The sequence below is a fragment of the Tympanuchus pallidicinctus genome, unplaced genomic scaffold (assembly GCF_026119805.1).
Source record: "Tympanuchus pallidicinctus isolate F22 unplaced genomic scaffold, pur_lepc_1.0 scaffold3, whole genome shotgun sequence".
Taxonomy (NCBI): Eukaryota; Metazoa; Chordata; class Aves; order Galliformes; family Phasianidae; genus Tympanuchus; species Tympanuchus pallidicinctus.
The window spans coordinates 3,283,189-3,303,588 of NW_026294747.1; the positions used below are offsets into that span (position 1 = coordinate 3,283,189).

The 20,400-nt window shown below is 40.8% G+C and overlaps 1 protein-coding gene across 6 annotated transcripts in view; it reads left to right on the forward strand.

Annotated features, from left to right (window-relative positions):
* NAV2 (neuron navigator 2) overlaps nt 1–18,467 on the forward strand; it is a 189,774-nt gene extending 171,307 nt beyond the window's left edge. For all 6 annotated transcript variants that reach the window (XM_052695681.1, XM_052695682.1, XM_052695683.1 and 3 more), the window contains 12 exons: nt 518–671; nt 1,197–1,356; nt 1,829–1,929; nt 3,613–3,708; nt 4,099–4,267; nt 6,246–6,481; nt 7,590–7,744; nt 8,205–8,276; nt 8,847–9,043; nt 9,501–9,619; nt 13,815–14,018; nt 14,758–18,467. In XM_052695681.1, the coding sequence (XP_052551641.1) occupies nt 518–671; nt 1,197–1,356; nt 1,829–1,929; nt 3,613–3,708; nt 4,099–4,267; nt 6,246–6,481; nt 7,590–7,744; nt 8,205–8,276; nt 8,847–9,043; nt 9,501–9,619; nt 13,815–14,018; nt 14,758–14,883 (1,789 nt within the window). In that variant the 3' untranslated portion in view covers nt 14,884–18,467. The remainder of the gene's footprint in view (nt 1–517; nt 672–1,196; nt 1,357–1,828; nt 1,930–3,612; nt 3,709–4,098; nt 4,268–6,245; nt 6,482–7,589; nt 7,745–8,204; nt 8,277–8,846; nt 9,044–9,500; nt 9,620–13,814; nt 14,019–14,757) is intronic.
* The last annotated feature ends 1,933 nt before the right edge of the window (nt 18,468–20,400 follow it).

A 20,400-nucleotide genomic window follows, 5' to 3' on the forward strand; every position in this document is an offset into this window, starting at 1 on the left:
AATGTGCTGCAATGTTACTCATCTGGATTTGTTCTGATTTTTTTTTTTTGGTGGGAAGAGGGAATTAAAATGCCACCAAAAATGTTTTGAGCATGAGTGCTTTAAAGCAAATGGGAATTTATCATGCTTGAATAGGTGTAGAGTTCCAAAGCCCTCCAGAATATTTCAGGAAACATTTAAAGCTTACACCTGGTGGGCTTTAAATCTTTCTATAAAATCATCAATCTTCATCCAACTGCTGCTACTACTTGCACCTGCACCTCCTTCATTTACTTAGATTTTGCCTTTAAGATAGTTCTTTCCTGGCAACTACCAAGAATGAAATTTTGTTGGTCTCTTATGTTTCCATGACCTATTTACCATCTGGTTTATGGTATCACTAATGAAATGAGCCCAAATGCTCCCTGTGGAATGAAAAGTGGTGGTTTTTTCCCTCTTTTATTACTAAGTGCTGGTGAGGCATCACCTAAAAAGTTACACGTGTTACAGTTCATGTCTGCTTTTCATTCTTTCCCAGTATTTCTGAATGCACAGACAGTGAAGCTGAAACAGTCATGCAGTTACGCAATGAACTAAGAGACAAGGAGATGAAGTTGACTGACATTCGTCTAGAAGCCCTTAGCTCTGCTCATCAGCTCGACCAGCTTCGGGAGGCAATGAACAGAATGCAGGTAGGAAATGACCACCTCAAATATCACAGTGTATGTTGATGTGTTAAAAGCTGCCCGTCCCACCACGCAATAAATATCTGAAGGAAGGTAAATGTGAAGTTCTTGAATGCACATTAAAAATAGTGTTTAGTTTTGTAATGGTGGTAAACTTTAGACCTTCATAAAAAAGCTTGAGCTCATGATTTCTCCCTCCCTGAACGCTGCAGCACTTATCTGTTCTAACCCTAGAAGGCTATGGGGAAACCATTCCATTGGCCTCTTTAAAAAATTCCCAAGCCATCTGCCTTAAAGTAGCTGCACCTCAGTGCTTATTGAATTCCCACATATTTGTGTTTGGTAAAACACTTAGAAAAGTTTTATGGAAGGGATGTTATACTAATTAAAATCATTAATGTGTTACAGTAAATTAAAATAATGTGAAAATGACATTCCTACTAAACTACTATATCTTCTGAAGTTGCTTATCCAGCTCTTTTTTAAGAGTGTTTTCACCATGCCTTCTAACTACTGATTTGCCTTTTCAAGAGTGAAATCGAGAAGTTAAAAGCAGAAAATGATCGACTGAAATCTGAAAACCACGGCAGCTGCAGCAGGGCTCAGTCTCAGGCTTCCATTTCTTCCTCTCCAAGGCATTCAGTGGGTCTCTCTCAACACAGTTTGAACCTCACGGAGTCGTCTAGTCTCGGTGAGTTTAATGAGAAAGATGGCGGGCAGGTTTTATCCTGCTCTTGGAAAGTTTGGTTTGGGTAGCTGTGGAAAAATGAAAGCATGAAGATTATAAACAGCTATGGTGTGGAAATATGTCAGGAGCTGGCAAAAAGCCTTCTTTTAAAATGTCATCGTAGATTTGCTACGCCCTATACTGGAGTTGTCCAATTATGACCTCAGCTGCTGAGAGTTGCGTTCAGAACCATTGAATGGGGGATATTTTGTAGGAAGGAAAATACAGAGTAATTGACTAAGACTTTTCAATGACCATCTTTTTTTAAGAGTGATCTTGATATTTAGAAAGGAAGTCAGTGAACCTGGTTCTCATCTTTTACCTCCAGGCACGAGAAGCTCAGATATGTTGTGTTCGACTGTGGTAGTAACATAAAGCAGAATAGCTTTCATTGTTAAGATACAGCTATGAAGCTTTTCATGTTTTCTCTTCACAGACATGCTGTTAGATGACACTGGTGATGGCTCTGCCCGCAAGGAAGGAGGCAGACATGTCAAAATAGTTGTCAGCTTTCAGGATGAAATGAAATGGAAGGAGGTAAGTTGTATTTTGTCCCAAGCTTTGACATACAAGTGACTTTGTCTTTGAATTCTGTGCTATGTTATTATCTGGTTTGGAGGCTTCTATTGAAAAATACTTTTAAAATGTGAAAAACTTAAAATAAATATATATTTTCTTAACGAAATAGTTTACTGGAGTATTAGTAGTGGTAGACAAAGCACTTGAGCTCTCACTTCTGTAGAAATGCTGAAAGCCAAAAATACTAGTTCAGGTTGTCTCGTGTCTCATCTGCAGTGGCTTTCTATTTTACAGTTTCTCATTGGTACCATCGGCACTGGCTGTGAACCAGTGTTAGTAATCCAGGCTTGCTAGGCTTTGTGTCAGTGGTGGAGCTGATAATGTTACAAGTTAAGCTTTTCAGGATCTTTGAAAAACAGGTCAGTTTTTCAGCTTCAGGGAGTTAGCAGGCTAATCTGCACATTGGGATGGTGTATATTTAAGACTGATATGTTAAAAGCTGCACAAAGCTCTTGGGCTTTTGTATTATTTAAGATTAAATAAAAAATGAGCTAATAATGGAGATGATCTAGAGGAAGTTGCAGTGAAATGCTAGAAGCAACGATAGGCCACAAGAACTTGTTAGATCCAATATCTGGTTCAAGTTGTCCTCTTTGCTACATCTATCACATTTTGAATCTGCTGTCTTTTAGATGTTCTTCATTCTCAAGTAATGTAAAAAATCTTATGTTACAATATATTTGTAATATGTTTACAAATTTTGTCAAATTGCAGCCCACTTCATGTGAGTATTCATGCACAAATGTACTGCAGTGACATTACTGCCTCGCATTGAGCACTTGTCGAAGTGCATAAGGTGTATGCACTTGTGCATGTTTCATAAATTATGAAATAATTTGATATCATTTGTAAGAGAGGACAAACATTTGAATGAGCAGAAACAAAGTCAGCTCAGCTGATCTTTCTATTAAATACCAATTTTCCATCAGTAAATTACAGCTCTGGGCAAGCACATTAACAGTAAAACAGTGTTGCTAATTCTCTTGGACTCCACTGAGTGCACTGTTAGTAGTGGAAATGATTCTTGACATTTTAGCTGAACTTGGAGCCTTATGACAGAAATAGTTTTTCTTCAGTGAATGTTTCACAGTGAGTGCAGCTATGAAGGAATAAAAAAATGAAGTACATTCTATTTTCTTTATCTGCTGTAGAAATCAGAAGCGAAATGCTATAATATACTGAATGTAAAGCACACATTACAGATATACCTAGAATGTCACTATGTTTCTATGCACGTGGCAGCATTTCTAGAAGTAAATCAGATAAATCTTGGAAGTGCTACATTTTGGATTGTGAAATCATGGACAAACGCATGTTGTGAATGTCTGCCTAGAATTTTCCCACATGCTTTTTGATAAGCTGTAATCTTCTCAGGGATTTTGGAGTTGTTTGTGGATTTATTAATAAACACCTTTAACTTATCACTGGGTTCTACTGAAGCATTCCCTAGATTTGAGTCTCCAACACTGTGAGAAACTTATAGGGAAAAGAAGAATTTTGTATGGTATTCAGATTTTACTGTGAGGTAAGGAAGCAAAGGAAGCAACACAACTACACCAAGATTTTAATCTTAAACAGACTTGACTGACACCGTAAAGATTTATTTGTTATCTAAATAAATCCATGTTTGTTTGCATTTAGGATTCAAGGCCTCGCTCCTTCCTCATAGGCTGCATTGGAGTGAGTGGGAAGACCAAATGGGATGTTCTGGATGGCGTTGTTAGACGGTTGTTTAAGGTCAGTAAGTAACATCTGCTCTCTGCTTCAAGTCTCCAATTAGTATTCACACAGTATTTCACAACAGGAGATCTGTATGGAGGCTCAGATGTATGTACTGCTGTGAGTTTGGGTGTATGTCCAAGCAGTGCTGAGTTGTACAAAGAGGTGGTACATAACTTGAGACAAGTCTGCTAACTTTATTTTCCATAGTTTCCTCACATGTTAGCTTCATAGCAGTTACTTGCCTATTCTCTGTGCTTTATGTTTGAGGATTAGCTTGTTATTTTAAACTGGCTTTGGACAGCATCAAGTAGTATTTAACTCAGGGTGATTATTGTCATGGCATAGACCCTACAGGCACAGCAATTTCAATGTCTTGTAGACTTTCCCCTTCTTTTTTCACCATAGGAGTACATCATTCACGTGGATCCAGTGAGTCAGCTGGGGCTGAATTCAGACAGTGTTCTGGGTTACAGCATTGGAGAGATCAAACGCACGAATAGTGCTGAGACACCTGAGCTGTTGCCCTGTGGCTATCTGGTTGGAGAAAACAATACTATTTCAGTTACCATCAAAGGTAATGATGTTTGATCAGTCCATTGTAGTTGTCAGTAATTATGGTTTTATCAAAGCATACTGTGTCAGGAAATGCAGAGGAGTAGAAAAGTTTTTATTGCCTTTCCTTTTAATTACTCACCGTTCTGTTTTCATTTGATTAAGGCAGCACTTGGAGACTATAAAATTAGTAGATCTTCAGTCTGTAACAATAGGAATAATTCTACACACTTAGCAGCTTTCTCCAGACCTTTTAAATTGGTGCCTGAAGTTGTACTGTAGAGCACATCACATCACAGGCAATGCAGTGGAATCGCTTCAGCAGCAAGTATGCTTTGAAATCAATAAAGCTACAGAATTTCAGTCAGCTGTTTGTAACAGACCTACTTGGCATTTCCTTAATGCGGAGTAAAAAGGACAATTTAACTTGCTTGATTCATCTCACCTGATAGTCCCTCCTTCAGAGCCAACAGGGAAAGAACGTGGAATTCATAATATATTTAACTCTGGATCATTGAAAGCAAGTTTTTCAAAATGTATTGTTTTCAAAGTTCTCATCAATGTGATTGAGCATATTATGCTGATGAGAATTTAATGTCCTGTGACACTGAAATTCTCAGAGGCCTTTTTTGTACGAAAACTATCGGATGGACTTGGAGTTGAGGAAAAGTCCCCAGTCACTGCAGTCTATCAGCTTGCTCACAGTACTTGTGAATGCTGCCAAACACTACAGCTCAACTTTGAAGTCTGACTGCACATTCAGAAGTGTTTCCATTTCTGAATATTATTGCAAAAAATCATTTCCTTGTGTTAAAAATCAGCAGTCAGGGAGGCAAAATAAGTCATGAGATATCTGAGTTTGCTGAGAGCCCCAAATATTCTGCTTACGTAGGCTGCATTGTCCAAGAGTATTAACTTCAAGTGAAATACTGCTCAATGACTGCCATACCTATGAAGTTGCAGTCTTGTCTTACGCTTAACTTGCAGTGGCTTGACTTGAACGTTAGAGGTTCGTACATGGTAACATTTTTCAATAAGATATGAATGTATTTAATCAATTTATGGGAAACCAGTTACTCACATACACCTTCAAGGTACAAAGCTGCCTATATAAATATTTAATATTCCATGTAACCATCGAGGTGCAAACATTTCTCTGTCTGATCTGCCAACTTCCCTTTCTTCTGTTTATTTTGAAGCACTGTGTGTTTTGTCTGAGCCAATTCTGCCTAAAGTGATTGCTGACATGGCATAAATGCTTATCAGTAGAAATTTTATGTTAGAAGAGATAGCTATCAGCAGACAGAGAAGGAGTTTAATTAGAAGTGTTTGGGAAATCAGGGGGAGTTGATGATAGCTGCTTTTTTTTTGTTTAGTGATTCAAAAGTAAACAGGTAAATTCTGGAGGAATGTGTGCTGCGCATGACAAAATAGTCTAAAACAGATGGCTCACGTGTGAAAGATGTAGCCTGGAAATCGTTGCATGGCAAAATTTCATAGAATCATAGAATGGCTTGAAGGGACCCCAAGGATCACCAAGTTCCAACCCCTCTGCTGCAGGCAGGGCCACCAACCTCCATATCTAATACCAGACCAGGCTGCCCAGGGCCCCATCCAACCTGGCCTTGAACACCTCCAGGGATGGGGCATCCACAGCCTCTCCGGGCAGCCTGTTCCAGCACCTCACCACTCACCTGGTAAAGAACTTCCCCCTGACATCCAGCCTAAATCTTCCCTCCGAGGACACAATGAGACGCAGCAGAGTGCTTTGAGAACTGGGACAGCTGAAGGAAAATCCAGGTGAAGCTCACAGCTCACTTCTGCACGTTTTTATGTGGGCTGTTCCCTGTCGTGATAGCAGAGCAAGGAAGGGATTTCCCTCTGAAATAATAACTCGCTTGGTCAGGTTGGATCAACAACAACAAAAAGCTTAGAACAATGCAGGTAACCTGGATGCAAAATAGGAATTCCTACAGATGCCGCATCTCTTTCCGTTGCAGGTGTCTGTGAAAACAGCTTGGACTGCCTGGTGTTTGAATCACTGATCCCAAAGCCCATCCTGCAGCGCTACGTCTCTCTCCTGCTGGAACACCGGAGGATTATCTTGTCTGGCCCCAGTGGCACTGGTAAAACATACCTAGCAAACCGGCTCTCTGAGTATATGGTCCTGCGGGAGGGCAGGGAGCTGGCTGACGGAATTATTGCAACCTTCAACGTGGACCATAAGTCCAGCAAGGTGAGAACACAGAAATCACTGCTTGTGCAGTACCATTATCCCAAAGGAGCAGCATTTAAGGTTTTCAGAACTGTGGGTTCACCCGGTGATGGGCGTGCAATAGCAGGCTTCCAGGTGTGTATTTGAACACTGAGAGGTGCTAGGATTTTCAGGTGGCCTGAGGGTTGCTGTGGACATTAAACGCCTGCATCAAATTCTTAGCAACTTAAGAAGTCCCTATTGCAAGTGAACATTTTTCTCAAAAAACACAGAATGCATCTCCAGGCTGCCAGAATTCCTGCAGCTACAGGTATCAGCAGTGGTAATCTGCATATGTTGTCTCTGTAGTTACTGTTGTCCAGACGCATTCCTGAGCTCCTAAGGCATGTCTCTGTTTTTATGTGCTTTGGGTTTTGCCAAGTGTACCTTCAGTGAATGTCTAGGCTAAAAAATAATTACAATAAAAAAAGCAGCATGTTTGATGGCCTTAGGCAAATCTTGCTGGGGGAAAAGGGATGGTTGAGAGTGCGGTTGTGGGCCACTGGTTCCATTTGAGATGCGCTGTGCAGTTAGCGCTCTAAGGATGGTGAGAGCATTTCAGCCGCACCCAGTCACCCTGTTGTAGTACTCTGAGCTCATCATTCTTACTGAAGGTATCTAAATTTGGTCTCTATTGGGGAGTACTTTATACCAGATTGATTTGGTCTGGTTTGTTTTGGTATAAGCATGGTTGCAAGACCAGAGAACAAACCTAGCTGGAATGAAAGTGCCTCTCTTGCTTGGTGTGTAGAGATTACAGTACATTCCTGAAAAAGAAAAATGTTTTTCAGTCTTCCAAATGTCATATTAGGACAGCACAAATGAGACAAGAAAAAAAAAATTAAATGAAAAGACAGAATCTTAACCCTCTAGGTCCTTATCTCATACATATCTCTGGATGTTCAGTGTAACCTAAGTAAGAGAAGGAAAACCAGATTTTTCTGCTTCCTCAGCGTGCAAGAGACAGTGGTCTCCTTCTTTAGATTTCTTGGCAAGATCACTAGCTAATTTATCTTAACTGTTTTTTTTCAAGACATATGATGAAATCTCTGGGTTTTTTTGTTCTTTGTTTTCAATGTGTGCCATGCAGGAACTCCGCCAATACCTGTCCAACCTAGCAGACCAGTGTAATAGTGAAAATAATGCTGTAGATATGCCTCTTGTAATCATTTTGGACAACTTGCATCATGTTAGCTCCCTAGGAGAGATCTTCAACGGACTTCTAAATTGCAAGTACCACAAATGGTAAGCAGATCTTAGAACACATGCCACATCCAAGAACGACATTTCCTAACTATGTCCTGAAAAAGGAAGTCTAGGTTGATGTGGTAAAGAGGGCTGAGATGGCCAGACCATCCATATTATGGACAGCACTTCACAGATACTCTCTTCATTAAATAATCAGTTCTTCTGTAATCGATAATTTAAAAATAATAGAGGGGTTGAGTGATTTGCATTCATTTAATGCAATACATCTTAAGTACTAAAAGCCATTTTTGGTGGAAGAGGCTGCTCCAAAACTTCAATTTTGCCGTCAGAATTTGATGTGCTCATAAGGTATTGAGAATCTGGTTGTAAGTACAAAGTTTTCTTTGACTCACACAAAAAAGGTTTGAGTAACCCTTTTAAAGTTAAGATTTCCCTACATTTACTTACTTAGTTTACAAGTTTGATGTAGTTTTTGTTTGTTTGTTTCTATTAACAGTCCGTATATTATTGGCACAATGAACCAAGCCACCTCCTCAACACCGAATCTTCAACTTCACCATAATTTCAGGTACTGTTTATTTATGTTTCTCATTTCTGTCTGAGGCTCACAGAGTAGTAATGGCTGCTGAGTCATCTGAGGTTGTTCTTCTCAGCTGAAATAGGAGAGAAATACCATTCTCTAGTATCTGCTGCCCCAACATGTAGCTTTATGTTGTCACAGAATCACCAAGGTTGCAAAAGATCTTTGAGATCATCCAGTCCAACCATCCGTCTACCACCAATATTTCCCACTAGACCATGTCCCCCAGCACAGCATCTTCTATTATTAAAATAACTGACATTGATAAAACCTTGACTTTTCCAAGGAATTTTTAAGATATTTGATCCTCTTAAGAAGGTTGAAATATGACAATAGGCAAAGCAGATACTGAATGAGACGTGAGATGAAGCAGAGCACAAGTATTTCATCTCATGAATTCATCATTTGAAAATAATTTTTGGTAAGAGTAAAGATGATTGGGATAGGCTATTTTGATCATGATAATAATCCAGAAATGATACGAAAAATGTCACCCAGAATAGTTTTGTTCTGTAGCACTAAAGAATAATGATGGACATTTTTCCTGTTGTGTCACAGATGGGTGCTATGTGCTAACCACACTGAGCCAGTCAAGGGCTTTCTTGGCCGTTTCCTGAGAAGAAAATTGATTGAAACAGAAATCAGCAGCAGAATGAGAAATGCAGAGCTGGTTAAAATTATTGATTGGATTCCTAAGGTCTGGCAACATTTGAACAAGTTCTTGGAGGCCCACAGCTCCTCCGATGTTACTATTGGTAAGTGTTCTGCCCAGTCTGTCAGGGGTTGCATTTGCAGACATACATCAACATGTGTATTTCCTCGTGCATGAAGTATAATATGCCTGGTATATTTCTTTGTACTACATGGGGTAAAATGTTCTCTTAAAAACACTGCTTTTGGACAGTAGCATATTCTCAGACAAATGGTACAAGAAGTTTTCGAACTCTTTTTGCCCATTTTGACAGACCTCTTAAGTCACTGATGCCAAAACTTGTTATGAAATGCAGCTAACTGGTTTTGCCTTGAAAGCTTTAGTCTTTTGAGTTGTTGCAGGGGATTTTTGACCTCTGAAGAAAGAGCACTTCACCAGATTGCTACGTTTGTTCTTCAGTACTTGCCTTCTTTCTCTAAAGAACTGGAAATTGTCGTTTGATCCTCTTTTGATTCATGTCACAATTATTTGAGTATAATATCTGAATGTCCCTTTTTCAGGTCCACGGCTCTTCCTCTCTTGTCCAATAGATGTAGATGGTTCAAGAGTTTGGTTTACTGACTTGTGGAACTACTCCATCATCCCATACCTGCTGGAGGCAGTCAGAGAAGGGCTGCAGGTAAGCCAACAGAAATGAAGACTCAGTCTTGAGTAACATCTATGCAGAGGGCAACACAGCATCAGATGAAACTGAATAGCAACACAGTTTTCTGTGGATATAACTGTGCAAACCATCTTGGAGTAAGGAGTGGAAGCACAGAAGCTGCAGACTGATTTTTTTTTAAACAGAAGTTAAAAGCCAAACAATTGATGTTTTCAGTGGGAGTTAGACATACAGTACCTTTCAGTAATCTGTTCCAGGAGTACACCTTAAAACTGTACCATGCATCAGAAAAACATTTTTTGTGGTCATTTCGTTATGTAGGATTGTCCTTTGCAAATCACAGCAAATCTTTCAGCAGGGGAGGAGCAACGCCGCATACTCTGAGCAGCACCTAAATGCCTGATGGGATCAGTATCAGTCACATACTGGTTATTTCTCAATCTACAGGATGAATTTTCGAGTAGATCTCTGCATAATTCTTTCAGAGTCTGTAGTGAATTCATCACTGTCTGTTCTTTGTATATCACTCATACACTCTAGCAAGTTGAATAGTTTGGGGCATTGCCATATGATTCTTAGCATCTCTTTGACTATGAAGCATGTTAGAATCAGGAGGAAGGCTTAACAGAGGTTTGCTGTGGATTTACTTGCCAAGCAACTATGGAAAGAATGACTTTTTTGGTTCTTCAGTTCTCAGAATAAAAATAGCAGCACGTAATTTAAAAGGTCGTTGTGGAGACAGCGAAACCAAACACCAGTAAATTCTGGGTATTGCATACATTAAAGTAGTTATTTTTAATAAAGATTTTTTCTGTGAGAAAACTCCCCGTATTTTTGTAACATGAAGACCCAGGACAAATGAAAGGTTTGTCCTGTTAGTGGACAGGCTCGTTTTAAAATGACTTCTTTTGCAGTGAAGCGAAATGCAAGATCACACATGCAGAAATAGAAAGCTGGGTCACAACAAGAGTGGAAGGTTAACAAAGGGCTGAAGGTAGATGGGAATTGTAAAGTGTGGTAATGTATTGGGAGCTTGTGTTTTGATGACAGATGCCATTGTAGGGACATAACCTATAATCCAGTACTGCTTCTGTGCGTAAGAAGACACATTAGAAAAGTGCAAGATGTTCAGAAAAGAGCAGCAGGTATCATTTAGGATACAGAAATCATTGTATAGTGAGAGATGAGCAGCTTAGGCTGCTCTGAGGAAGCTTAATGGATGTTTGGCAAGTTTGGACTAGAAAAATTTAAACTGAGTAAGACACAGCTTGTTATTAGTAAAAACAATTCACAGCTACAGTGTTTTACTGCAAAAGTATTAGCTTCTCCATCACACACACACACAGAGATATATATATGTATATGAGGCTGTAATCTTTCTGAAACATGAAATAACTCCAAGAAGTTACAAGCTTCGTGGAGAAGCAGTTGTGTCAAAGGATTTTATATTGTCCACTTAAGAAGCACGTTGAGTTTCATTTGCTGTTTCTACAGCGGGTGTTTGTGGATGTGGAAGTGAGAAAAGACAGCTTTGTCATAGAAAACTTGAGTCTTAATTCATGGCTCCTCACAGCTTCTAAGTGCATGAATTCTTCAATACGTGTTTTGGTCAGAATTTTGACAGACACAGTTTGCCATTGGAATTGTGATGGGGCCTGGAGTCCTCATCACTTTGGTGTAAGGAACGTAATCAGTGTTTAAGAATGCACAGGGGTAACTTAGCTAGAAATAGAACAGAAGGTGACACAAAGTATTTCACATAAAACTTCCTACAGGGTTCCTATAAAGGAAAGTAATAGGAGCCAGTAATTTTTTTGACCTAAAATCTGTGATGAGGGCAAATGTAATGATTTTGTTTCCTCTTGAAATGGAAAAAAATGAACTGCTATCTATAGCAATGCTTGGGCTTGTCATAGTGATCTGAAGCTCTCCACATCAGCTGAGCAGTAGGTATGGAAAATAATGATGAGAAAGCACATCAGTTAATAAACCCTCTTTGCCCTCTTTTGTTTTGCCTGCAGTCTTCATCTTTCTTTAGGTGATCTGAATGGCTTGCATTCTAAGGTAGTAAAGATTTCAGTTTCTGTCTTTGTGCTTTGGATTCTTTATCTGCTTTGATCCAATTTCCCCAAATTCCACAAATTCACTTCATTTAAGTTATTTCTTCATTTATTCTGGAATTTCTCTTTTGTTGAGTCTGTGGGGAAGAATAGAACTCATGTAGTCAAAGAGCAGTCAGAGCCCTACTAATTAACAAGCTAATGCTAGAAATGTGTGTTCCATTTTTGGGCTATTTTCTGTCCCCTACACCCACAAAAGCTCCTTTGAGAAAGCATCCTCTCATATGAAATCGCCTGCCAAGAAGGAAGGGTGGACTGCTGATTTCAGTCTGATCTCTCTGGACCTAAACTGAACTATTTGTATGTTTCTGTTTCTCATTTGGAGAACTATTTTGGGTCAAAAACAAGTGAGCCAAAGGGATCCTTAAAATAATTGCTCCCATTGGAGCTGCTGAGGTTTTGGTTCCTCAAAACAGCAATGTGAAAATTACAGGGTTGTAAAAACTTTACCCTAGTTCTTCCTGCTCTGTGTATTGATATGGAATGCTGCATCAAGAAAAAGAGGGCCTAAACTTTCTGTGGCTTCATGCAAGGAGCAGAAATCTAACATGTTGGTTCATAAAGCACCAGAGGGAAATCACTGCTCGTACTCCAGTATGGCTTTCTGAGCCAACCTGTCAGATTTCTGCTCCTTCATGGCACCTTCTCTCTCTAGGAGGCACTCATGAGAAAGGGAAAGGGATAGAACTGGGTGCTGTGGAAGGGATAGTGAGCTGGTACCTCAAGTAGATCTGTGATGATTTCATGTGCTGCAATGCATGTGTCACTTACATCTCATTCTGAGAAGTGTGGTAGGAACTACATGGACCTTCTGGGCAGTAAGGACGTGACAAATACAAAATTCTCTGCACTTACCAACAGTCATGTCTTGCTGTAAATTTGAGAACAAGATAAGGTATGAGATCTGGTTAGTCACAGCTTGAAGACATTATGCTGGGAAAACAGCACAGTGCAGATGAAGGATTAAGCACGTTTTGTTTGTAAGATTGCCTAGCACCACCTGCTGGGCTCTCCCTGCTGCAGTGCTGTTCCAGAATATACTTAATGCTTTGCCACTTATGGCCACGTGAGGATCAGCTCTAGAAAGCTCCAAAGTTTGCCCTAACTATTCCTGTTTGGCAACAGAGAGGATGATAAAATTTAGAGGGTGGGAAAGAAGTAGTGATGAGCAAAAGGAGGCAGTCTTATATCCATCAAAGAGCTGGCAAATTCCTGTCCTACACTGGTGCTTTTTCCCCCCCATGCATTTTATAGGAAAGTAAGAGGTCTCCGAATTCATGTGACAAAATGCTAGTAATGGACTCCAGTTGTGGAAGGATAGTTGGGCCAGAAATGCATAAAGCTGAAGTTAAAAAGTTTAAAGTCACTTCAAGTTGTACTTACATTTTTTGAAGTAATATGACATTCAAAAGAATTTATTATCTATTTAAGGCAAACAACATAACAAGAAAGATATATAGGGATTCAGTAACACAATCTGCTGGAAACAAGAAAAAGGTTTTGAGACAGCATACTTACTTGAAATGGGAACAGATAGCCAAATTCTGCTGGCACATTTTCTTGGTTGAGTACAAAGAAAATCTCTTGGCTTGAAAACCATGCTTTGACATCCATCCATCACTGTTGCTCGATAACAGGTATCACGTTTCCTCCTGTGCATTCTTGTAGCTGCAGTTTCACAGCAACGGTGGACAGATAAGCCAGCTGTTGTTGTGAACTGAATGTGATCATTAACAGTCTGTCCTTTGTATTTACTTCAAGTTTAAGGCAAAAAAAAGGAAAAAAGAAAAAAATAGCCACCTTTCTGAATGGAGGTTATTTTTACATCTCCCTTTATTCAAATGGCACCCACAGAAGGGTGCTGCAGTTTCAGAGGAGGTGGTTAGCCTCTTCAAAGCCACTTGCCACTTAAAAATAATAAAAACTTTGCCATTGGAGTAATGGCCAATCTAATTTGGTTCTGTTCAGCTCTGCTCGAAAGTTTCTTTTGCAGTCGAAGAATCATGGCTCATTCATTTCGGTTAGGTAAGCAGTGAATGAAATGGTGGGCAAATGGGAATGTTTTAAAAGAAAGTTATTCCCTTTTCCAGCTGTACGGGAGGAGAGCTCCCTGGGAGGACCCTGCCAAATGGGTAATGGACACGTACCCATGGGCAGCCACCCCACAGCACCACGAGTGGCCTCCTCTGCTACAGCTGCGACCTGAGGACGTGGGGTTTGATGGTTACTCCTTGTCACGGGAAGGCTCGACCAGCAAGCAAGTTCCAGTGAGTGATGCTGAAGGAGATCCACTGGTAAGCTTCTCCTTTCTGAGACAGTGAAACTGCCTGGTTTCCCTTTGTTAAGGGGGACTAAAAGCAGGAGTGAAAAGATAATGGAACAGCAGAACATGTTTTAGCTTTCACTAGCTCACGTATACAGGTACAGGCATCATTTCCAACTCAGTGATTCTGTGGTTCTAAATATCAAGCTGGAGATTTGTACCTTCAGATTAGCCTTATTCAACAGTTCTGTATGCATTTCCATGTGTCAGAGCAAGAGGGGGGAAGGATGCTTGCAGAATCTTGTGGACTAATCATAGAATCGTGCAATGGCCTGGGTTGAAAAGGACCTCAAGGATCATCTAGTTTCAACCCCCCTGCTGTAGGCAGAGTCCCCAACCACCAGGCCAGGCTGCCCAGAGTTACAACCAGCCTGGCCTTGAATGTCTTCAGGGATGGGGCATCCACAACCTTCTTGGGCACCCTGCTCCAGTGTGTCACCAGTGTGTCACCACCCTCTGAGTGGGTCAATTCAATCTCTTCATTTTTATCCTTTCTGGAAAAGCATACAATTCATGACTAATTTGTGTGTTGCCATAGCATGTTTTAAATGTAATTCCTCTTTTCAGATACACAGGAATAATTACTCCAGATGTCTGTTCCTTACCTTTGCAACGTGCTGGCAAAGTGAATGCAGATGCGATTATCATATAGAGTTGATACTGTTTCTATCCTCAGAATACAATAATTGTGTGCTTTTTTGCCTCTGTAGATGAACATGCTAATGAGACTGCAGGAAGCAGCCAACTACTCAAGTCCCCAGAGTTATGACAGTGACTCTAACAGCAACAGCCATCACGATGACATTCTTGATTCATCTCTGGAGTCAACGTTGTGATCTTCATCGGATAGAAATAGGGCATTTCCATGATTGCTGTCCCACTTGACAAGAATCCCAATCACAAACTCATGAAAGGAACGTGTTCCTGGGCTGGGCTGGTATCTCAGTGTTAGAGCTGCAATAACAAGAAGACACTTAGAGTCAGTCTTGAACCTGGGTGCAGGCAACCCAAGCAACATTTGTATTGTTTTTCTTCTTACAACGATAAGAGCTGCACTATTCCTTTGTTTTCTTCTGTTTAGTTGCTGTAAGCTCTCATGCCTAAGATGCTGAAGATGCTAAAAATAGTCATCATTACTAAAAGAAAAAACAGTTAAAGGGGGTGGATTTCACAACTATGAAGCAAACAGCTTTGTGCCATGTAGAGAAGGAGAGGGGAGAGGAAATTTTTGCCTATGCTGCTTTTGACCAAACACATTTAGGTGAGGGCTGGACTTTTACCAATCAGCTTTGCAGATTAAACTCAGCTTTGTATAGTTCTGGTGCTATAACAATACTGCTTGCCTTGGTATAATACTCCATAAAGGCAAAGCTGCTAAACAGGGAAGTTTAAATAAGTATAATAAAAGGGGGGAGGGGGGAAGAATGAAAAGAAAAAACACTGCTCTCCTTGCCAGTCTGAGACCTTGGCTTTCTTTTGTTATGTGTTTGTAAAGATAGACATATATATAAATAGGAATATATAAAAGTATATATACAGTCTGAACAAATCAGGTTTTTTCCAGCACTGTGTAACCATCAGTCCTACTACTGGTTAACTATCAGGTGGCCCTCTGCTGGGCAGGGCCCAGTTCTCCTCCACATCCTTCTGTGATGCTCAGTTGACTTCAGCAGGGGGGAGTTTCCCTCTTCTGCAGAAGTCAGCACAAGTCCTACAGCTCTACAGGACCTGAGGGAGCACAGGGGCATCCTGTGAGCCCTGTGTGCACAGGATAGGTAGCTACACCCCTGAAGGGATGGTCAGACTTTCAGTTCTTAATTCGTGCCATGAAACGTTACAGCAGTTTTCTAAAAATGTTGGGTTTTGTTCAGGGCTTTTGTTCCTGTCAGCACAACCATGAATGAATTGATTACAACTCAGCTCTGTGACAGTTCCAAGTGCTACTCTGATGACCATGTTTCCTCCCATGGCTTTTCTTTTTAACTGCAAAAAAAAAAATAATAGTATTCTAGCAGGAAGGAAGGTACTGTGTCTTTTGAGTTTACCCAGGCCATACTTTTGAGTTTTGGCAGAGCTGTGAACCTGGTTTTATTTCTCCTCCTCTCCGAATATGCACACCTATGCTCTCAGCGTTAAGGCTTTGTACTTCTGTTGGGGAACAGGAGCACCTCACCAAGAATTGCACTTTCCTCTCCGTGGAAGCTGATGCTCACACCAGCAGCCCCACCAAGCCAGCTGCACTGGGCTGTACCTCAACACAACACCATTCCTCACTGTTGGCCTGTACGAGCCTTCCCAGCTATCTTTTGGTGCTGAATTTTGAAGCGATGCCTTATTTTGTACTAATTTTTTTTTTATTATTATTAAATCAGTGCTGTATATTCTGGGATTTTATTTACATAAACAGGGCTAAGTCATCTCTTGGAATATCGTACATTGCTGTGAATATGGTTTGGACAAGACGCTAGAATTGGTCGCAATGTGACAAAGAGAAAGGAGGGGAATGAGAACTTTTCAGGTTCATATCAATCTGCAGCTATAAGTCCTTGAAGAGCTCTTTTATCCATGCAGGAAAAGAAAAAAGAAAAAAAAAAAAAGAAAAAAAGATTTTCAACTAGAATAAATGCTGTCATTATTAAATTACAGAAATGTGCTGGTGTTTGTCAATGTACAGAAAGAGAACTCATTATGAACACTTCTTTAGGAGCCTGTTAATCCGTCTGGGTTTAAAGTAGTGGAAGAGACAAGTTCATGCTTCTGGGACTCAGTTGGAGAGGATAGCTTGATGATACCTCATTACTTCCTGTAACATACCTGTGCTTACGTTGTCTTACTGAGCTGGTCTTGAATCTGCTCCTGTTACAACTTCTAAGTGCTGATGACTCTTTTTTTTATTATTATTTTAAAGAAAAGTATTGTAAAAGAAAAATTAAAATATTTTAATGACGGGGGGGGGGGGGGGTGGAGGAGGGGAAGGGGGAAAGCTTGCTGTTGTTGCCATTTTTAACTCTCTGAACTCTATTTCATTATGTCACTGAATGAAGTACCAAGGGCTCACTCAGCCAATGTTCCTGATGTGGTCTTGGTACTTTCCACATGGGATGTGTCTGTATGGAATTAAACGCACGGCATGCTGGTGATCACTTACAGACAGGTTGATTTTTCCAGTAGTCCTGACAGTTCTGCCTCCCAGCACTGACCTACCTGCTACTACTGTGAATCTTGATGCCTAATCCTCCAACTCAATCCATGCAGACACTGCGTGTGCCTGTTGCAGGGCTAGGACTTTCAATGGACTTAATATCCTAGAAAACATCTCAGTTAATCTTTAACTGAGTTATGTAAGACATGTTTATAACGGTGTTTTTATTTGTGGGGAATGGGGTGCTTTTTTTCTCATGTTTAATCCTGTGCTTATGCCCAGGAAGGAATTTCTGTTCTTGTTTGGTATCGATGCTAGTTTGGGTTACAGTGAAGGGCAATGTGGAGTGGGATGCTCGTCCTCAGCATCACAGGATTCAGTGTCTTTCTGAAACTTGGGGAGGCAGGTTTACCCACAGTGCACACTTAGTTTTTAGACTTCAGTCTTTCTCTAAGTGACTTTCGTCTCACTTAAGGCTTTTTCAATGACACTTCCTTTCCTTTTGCCTTTTTTTGTTTTGGTTTGGTTTTTTTTCCTACAAAGTTGGCTTGTTTTAAAGGAGAACAACAAGGGAAAAAAAAAAAAAAAAGAAATTTCTATGCAACATTCACGTTGTGTTAAAAACTGAAAATATAAACCATTTTCTTCAAAACTGCCAAGACTGATACAGGCCATAAATGAGATGTGGTTTATCTGGGGAATGGGAGGGGGCTCATGTTTTTGTACATTTTGGAAGAAGCAAACTGGTATTTCATTGTTGATGCTTAACTTCGATATTATGTGTATGAAACCTTGTCTGAATGTGGCAATTTTCTTTCAAGAAAAAAAAAAACGCAAAAACTAAGCAAAAAAAAAATAAATCTTTGTCAATATTAAATGGAAGGTTGCTGTTTTGATCTAGTCGTTTCCAGTGGAGCAGTTTATGAAATATGTTCTATAAGATGTACATTTTTTCATTGTAACATAGAAATGTAAATATTTGATTAAAAGTGCTGCATTTTGATGAATTTTTTCTAGCCATTTTTAAAGAGAAAAACTAGGAATCGAGTATTTTGTGTACGTTTATGATGTTTTCCATTTGCTCCTCTCCCTATTTAATTTTCAGTTCTCATTTAGGATTGGAATTTGTGAATGGTCTGTTTGAGATCATGCCTCCCCTTCCTCCCCCTCCCCATTTCTCCCCCTTCCCGCACCCCTGTGTCATGGAGAATAAAGCTGATGATTGTACCAGTCTTAAATTATTCATGATTCAATAAAATTGATGCTTATTTATTCAGATTTGTGGTTTCCCTGAACTTCTTGCCCCCTTCTTAATTGACATTTTCCATTTGAAGATGGTGAGTTTTAGTTGTTTATTGTGAAAAGATACCAGCAGCCCTGAGACATTGTACTACTAAGATCCCCAAACCCCAAGTCCCACTGCCCATCCCCGCAGTTCTGGAACTGTGGAACTGTGAGGACTCCCCCACCTCCCTGGGCAGCTGTGCCACTGCATCACCGCTCTTACTGAGGAGAAAGATTTCCTAATATCCAACCCGAAGCTCCCCTCGTGCAACTTGAGGCCATCACCTCGTGTCTTACTGCTGTGACCTGGGGTAAGAGGGCCCCCACATTGCCACAACCTCCTGTCAGGTTTCCCCTGTGCCTCTTCTCCAGACTGAACCATCCCGGTTCCCTCAGCTGCTCCCCATCACATTTGTGCTCCAGATCCCTCACAGCTCCTCTGCCCTTCTCTGGACGTGCTCTAGGGTCTTATGCAAAGCTGATAGCCTGCTTAACTGTCTTAATAATTTGTTCTCAAAACAATAAAAGAGATATTTTACTGGCAGGTATTTGCAGGACAAACGAGAAAGGTGATTTGCCTATTGGACTTGTCTGCATCTCGTGACAAGCCTAGAAAATGATGTCAGCTAGGGCGTGCCTCTGTTAGAAGAAAATGCCTTGGCTGCTCGTGGGTTGTTGTTAAGTCTTCTGGAGGAATTCTTTTTTGTAGGCTGTCTTGTTCTGCTGTTTTTTCCCCTTCTCTTTACTTTTTCCTTCTGAGTCGCAATCATAGAATCACAGAATCACCAAAGTTGGAAAAGACCTACCACATCAACCAGTCCAACCGTCCACCCATCACCGACAGTTCTCACTTAACCATGTCTCTTGACAGCATCTAAGCGTTCCCTGAACTTGAACTGTTGCCATTTATTTTAACAGTACAGCAGTGCAAATTGAGTCAGAGCGGATTGTCAGCAATGGGGTTTCACTTATCCCTTAGCAGCAGTTTTCCAGAAGCAGGAATAATTTTGGGCAAGCTCTAATGCGTTTCCATATTTGGTAATGCAGAGAACTGCATGTTTTAGGGTTGGCCCTGTAAGGCACTTCAGTCCTGACCTTGGACAGTGAATCAATACTGGGCCGGCACCAAAATGCTTAATCTCTCTCAGGAACTCCTCTTTCTTCCCTTTTTCAGCCTCCCACACTCTTTCCCCATGTTCTCTCTTTCTCTGATGCATGCTCTCTTGTATGTTCATCTTCACATATTTTTTGCTTCGTCTCACTCCTCCCTTAACCTCTATTCTGTTTCCAACATCCTATTTTATTCCTACTTTATGTCCTGCCCAGCTCCACCTCATCATTTCTCAGTGCCTTAGGATCAGTGCTGACTTCCGTTCTGCACTGGAAGGGGAAATTCCCTGGGATCACTTTATGCAGTCAGTCTGCAGACTGCGGTGTGTGTTTAAAGAGGGATGCTGAGCCTCTTGGCAGCCAGCCCTCATGTGCCCAGCGGGCTGCGCTCACGCTCCACTCCTCGGCCCGTCTGCTGAGAAACAGCCCTGAAACTTTTCCCCCGTTCAAAATCCTTTCTTTTGGAGTTTGAAGGATTTTATTCATTTATATCAGATTCAGTTGTGGTCAAAAAAAGCAGCCGCCCTGAAGATGCACAATGAAGGTCGTGGAGTAGCACTCGCTGGCAGAAGGGATGCTCTTTTAGCCCTCTTTTTCCACCTAAGCTGGACGTTTTATGTCTGATTCACAGGTGAGGCAGCACCAGGTGCTAGATCAGCTGAAATCAGAGCAAATCAAGAAAGCAGATCAATTTTCTGCAATCTTCTGTGTTTCACAGCAGTCACTTTGGCCCAGAGTGTGTTCAGTGGGGGAGAAGGGGAAACATATCCGGGAGTGAGACCATGCTGAGCTGCAGCACTGTCAGCCTGTGTGTAGG